Source organism: Entamoeba nuttalli (assembly GCF_000257125.1).
Source record: "Entamoeba nuttalli P19 unplaced genomic scaffold asmbl_9665, whole genome shotgun sequence".
NCBI lineage: Eukaryota > Evosea > Mastigamoebida > Endamoebidae > Entamoeba > Entamoeba nuttalli.
In genome coordinates this window covers 1-2,133 of record NW_008579761.1, presented here as the reverse complement: position 1 = coordinate 2,133, position 2,133 = coordinate 1, and the positions used below count along the sequence as shown (strand labels likewise).

Sequence of the window (2,133 nt, the reverse complement as noted above, 5' to 3'; positions counted from 1 at the left end):
AATAAAATATATAAATAATATATAATGATACATGAAATTGACTTTCTTCCATTTTCTAAAATAACAAATAAATATAAAATGATAATGAAATAAAATGTATTTAATTCAATCAATTTACAAAATAATGATATTTACAAATATGAAATGAGAGAAATAAGAAATACATTATATAGATAATAGAACAATGTAAAACAACATATAAAAAGAAATAAAGAATAAATAAACATACAATAACATGAATGAAAAAAATATGTTTAGAAACAAACAAAACATAAAACAATAAGAATAGAATAAAGAAAAGAATATAAAACAAACAAAGTGTAAATTTGTAAAAAAGAAATAACAATAAAAATGTCAATAAATAATGAAGCATAAATAGAAAAAGAAGAAAATATACAAACATATATATCAAGATAAAATGTAATATTCAAAAACGTAATTGATATATATTCAAAACAAATAAAATATAAATAAAATAAATAGTAATTAACAATGAAGAAGTAAAATAAATGCATGAAATAATACAAAAAAAAGAATAAATAATTAATAGAAACAATAAATACAAACTATTCTTAAAAAACAAATTAAATATTATTTAATTCAAAACAAAATAATTTTGAACTGGCTTAGCTCACGAAATAAATGAATTGAGTATTGATTTATTTTTATAGTTATCTTAACAAAGAACCTTTTTCTTTCAAGAAATGTCCAACTTATACAAGAAATATATAAATTTCATTGATATATGAAATACTCTTAGTAAACTTATTTTATAATAATTTTTATTTGAAATTGAAATGCTTCAAATTTGAAATAATGATTTTTTATTTTAAACTAGAAACTATAAAATACTATATAATAGAAAAAAATTAGTAGAACTTAAAAATAAGATTTTAAGAAAATAGAAATGGAGGGAAAGAATGGAATTTCAATGTTAATAGAACAATTTGAATATGTTCAAAATTTTTCATTTGACAATGTAACTTTTCCAGAAGGGATGTTACAATATATTATGATATTTAGTTCTTTTTCATGGTTTTGTGTTTGTATAGCAGAGTTCTTTGTGTTAATTATTGTTAGTTTATTTTATCTAAAAGATAGCAAATATTACAAACGAGTATTTGCGGCAAGTGTTTATATTGGACTTAGTGGAATATCAAGTTTCTTTGGTTGTTGTGCGTCAATATTTGTATATCCAAGTAATAGTTCTGCTTATTACTCATTCCATACGATCTGTATTTTTATTTTATTTGTTGCACTTGTATATCGTCATACTATTACATTAAACTGGAAACTTTCATTAGTTATATTTGTTTGGATATTTTATTTCTTTTTAATAAGAAATTGGTTATCACTTCATATTTTAATACCCATTGTACTTTACTTACTTTTTTCACATCTTTATTTATTGAAATATCATTTTGTAAACTCATTGAAATTTATTATTGGAGGTGAAATTATGATTTTATTTGCTTTTAGTATCTTAGTTTGTTTTTATATATTCTGTGTATTATTAATTATAATATTAAATAATTAGGATATCACACAACAACTTGATGCATGTATTTTATTTATAATTCTTTGTGTTTCAGAAATTTCTAGTTTTGTTTCAATTTCAGATATTGCCTTTATGATTTACGATTATGGAAGATATATTCAAAAAGACAATAAGAAAAAGAATTAATACTTACTACCTTTATTGATTTGTTTTTCAAAAAAAGAAGGAAACTTTGTTAATTATTTTATGTTTTAAAGATTATTTTAAATTAAATTAAATATAATCGTTTATTAACTTCTTAAAAATTAAATTACTAAAAAATAATCATTTAAAATGAATGTTGAATGTATTAATATTATAAAAGAAAGCAAATTAAGCGTTTTAATTGAATGAAATTGATTAAAAGAATGCCACATCATATTTAAAATGATTGGTATATTCTTCTTTTAAGATATACCCTAAAATGGGTTTCAATAAATTGAAGATAAAATCTGGAAAAAGAGGAATAAAAAAAGTAAAGATAAATAGTAAAATTATTAATAAGAAACTATAAAACCCTTTTTTGAACTTAAAAAAATTTTGAAAAGAACTTTAAGGGCAAAGTGAAGCATGGGACGTTGTTTAAGAAACCACAG

The 2,133-nt window shown here is 19.9% G+C and overlaps 1 protein-coding gene across 1 annotated transcript; it reads left to right on the top strand.

Annotated features, from left to right (window-relative positions):
* Window positions 1-907: 907 nt before the first annotated feature.
* Window positions 908-1,684, top strand: ENU1_203600 (hypothetical protein; the record flags this gene model as incomplete). Its single annotated transcript, XM_008862183.1, has 2 exons — window positions 908-1,486; window positions 1,538-1,684. 2 exons carry the CDS (start codon window positions 908-910, stop codon window positions 1,682-1,684), a joined length of 726 nt encoding a protein of 241 aa, XP_008860405.1.
* Between the last annotated feature and the right edge of the window lie 449 nt (window positions 1,685-2,133).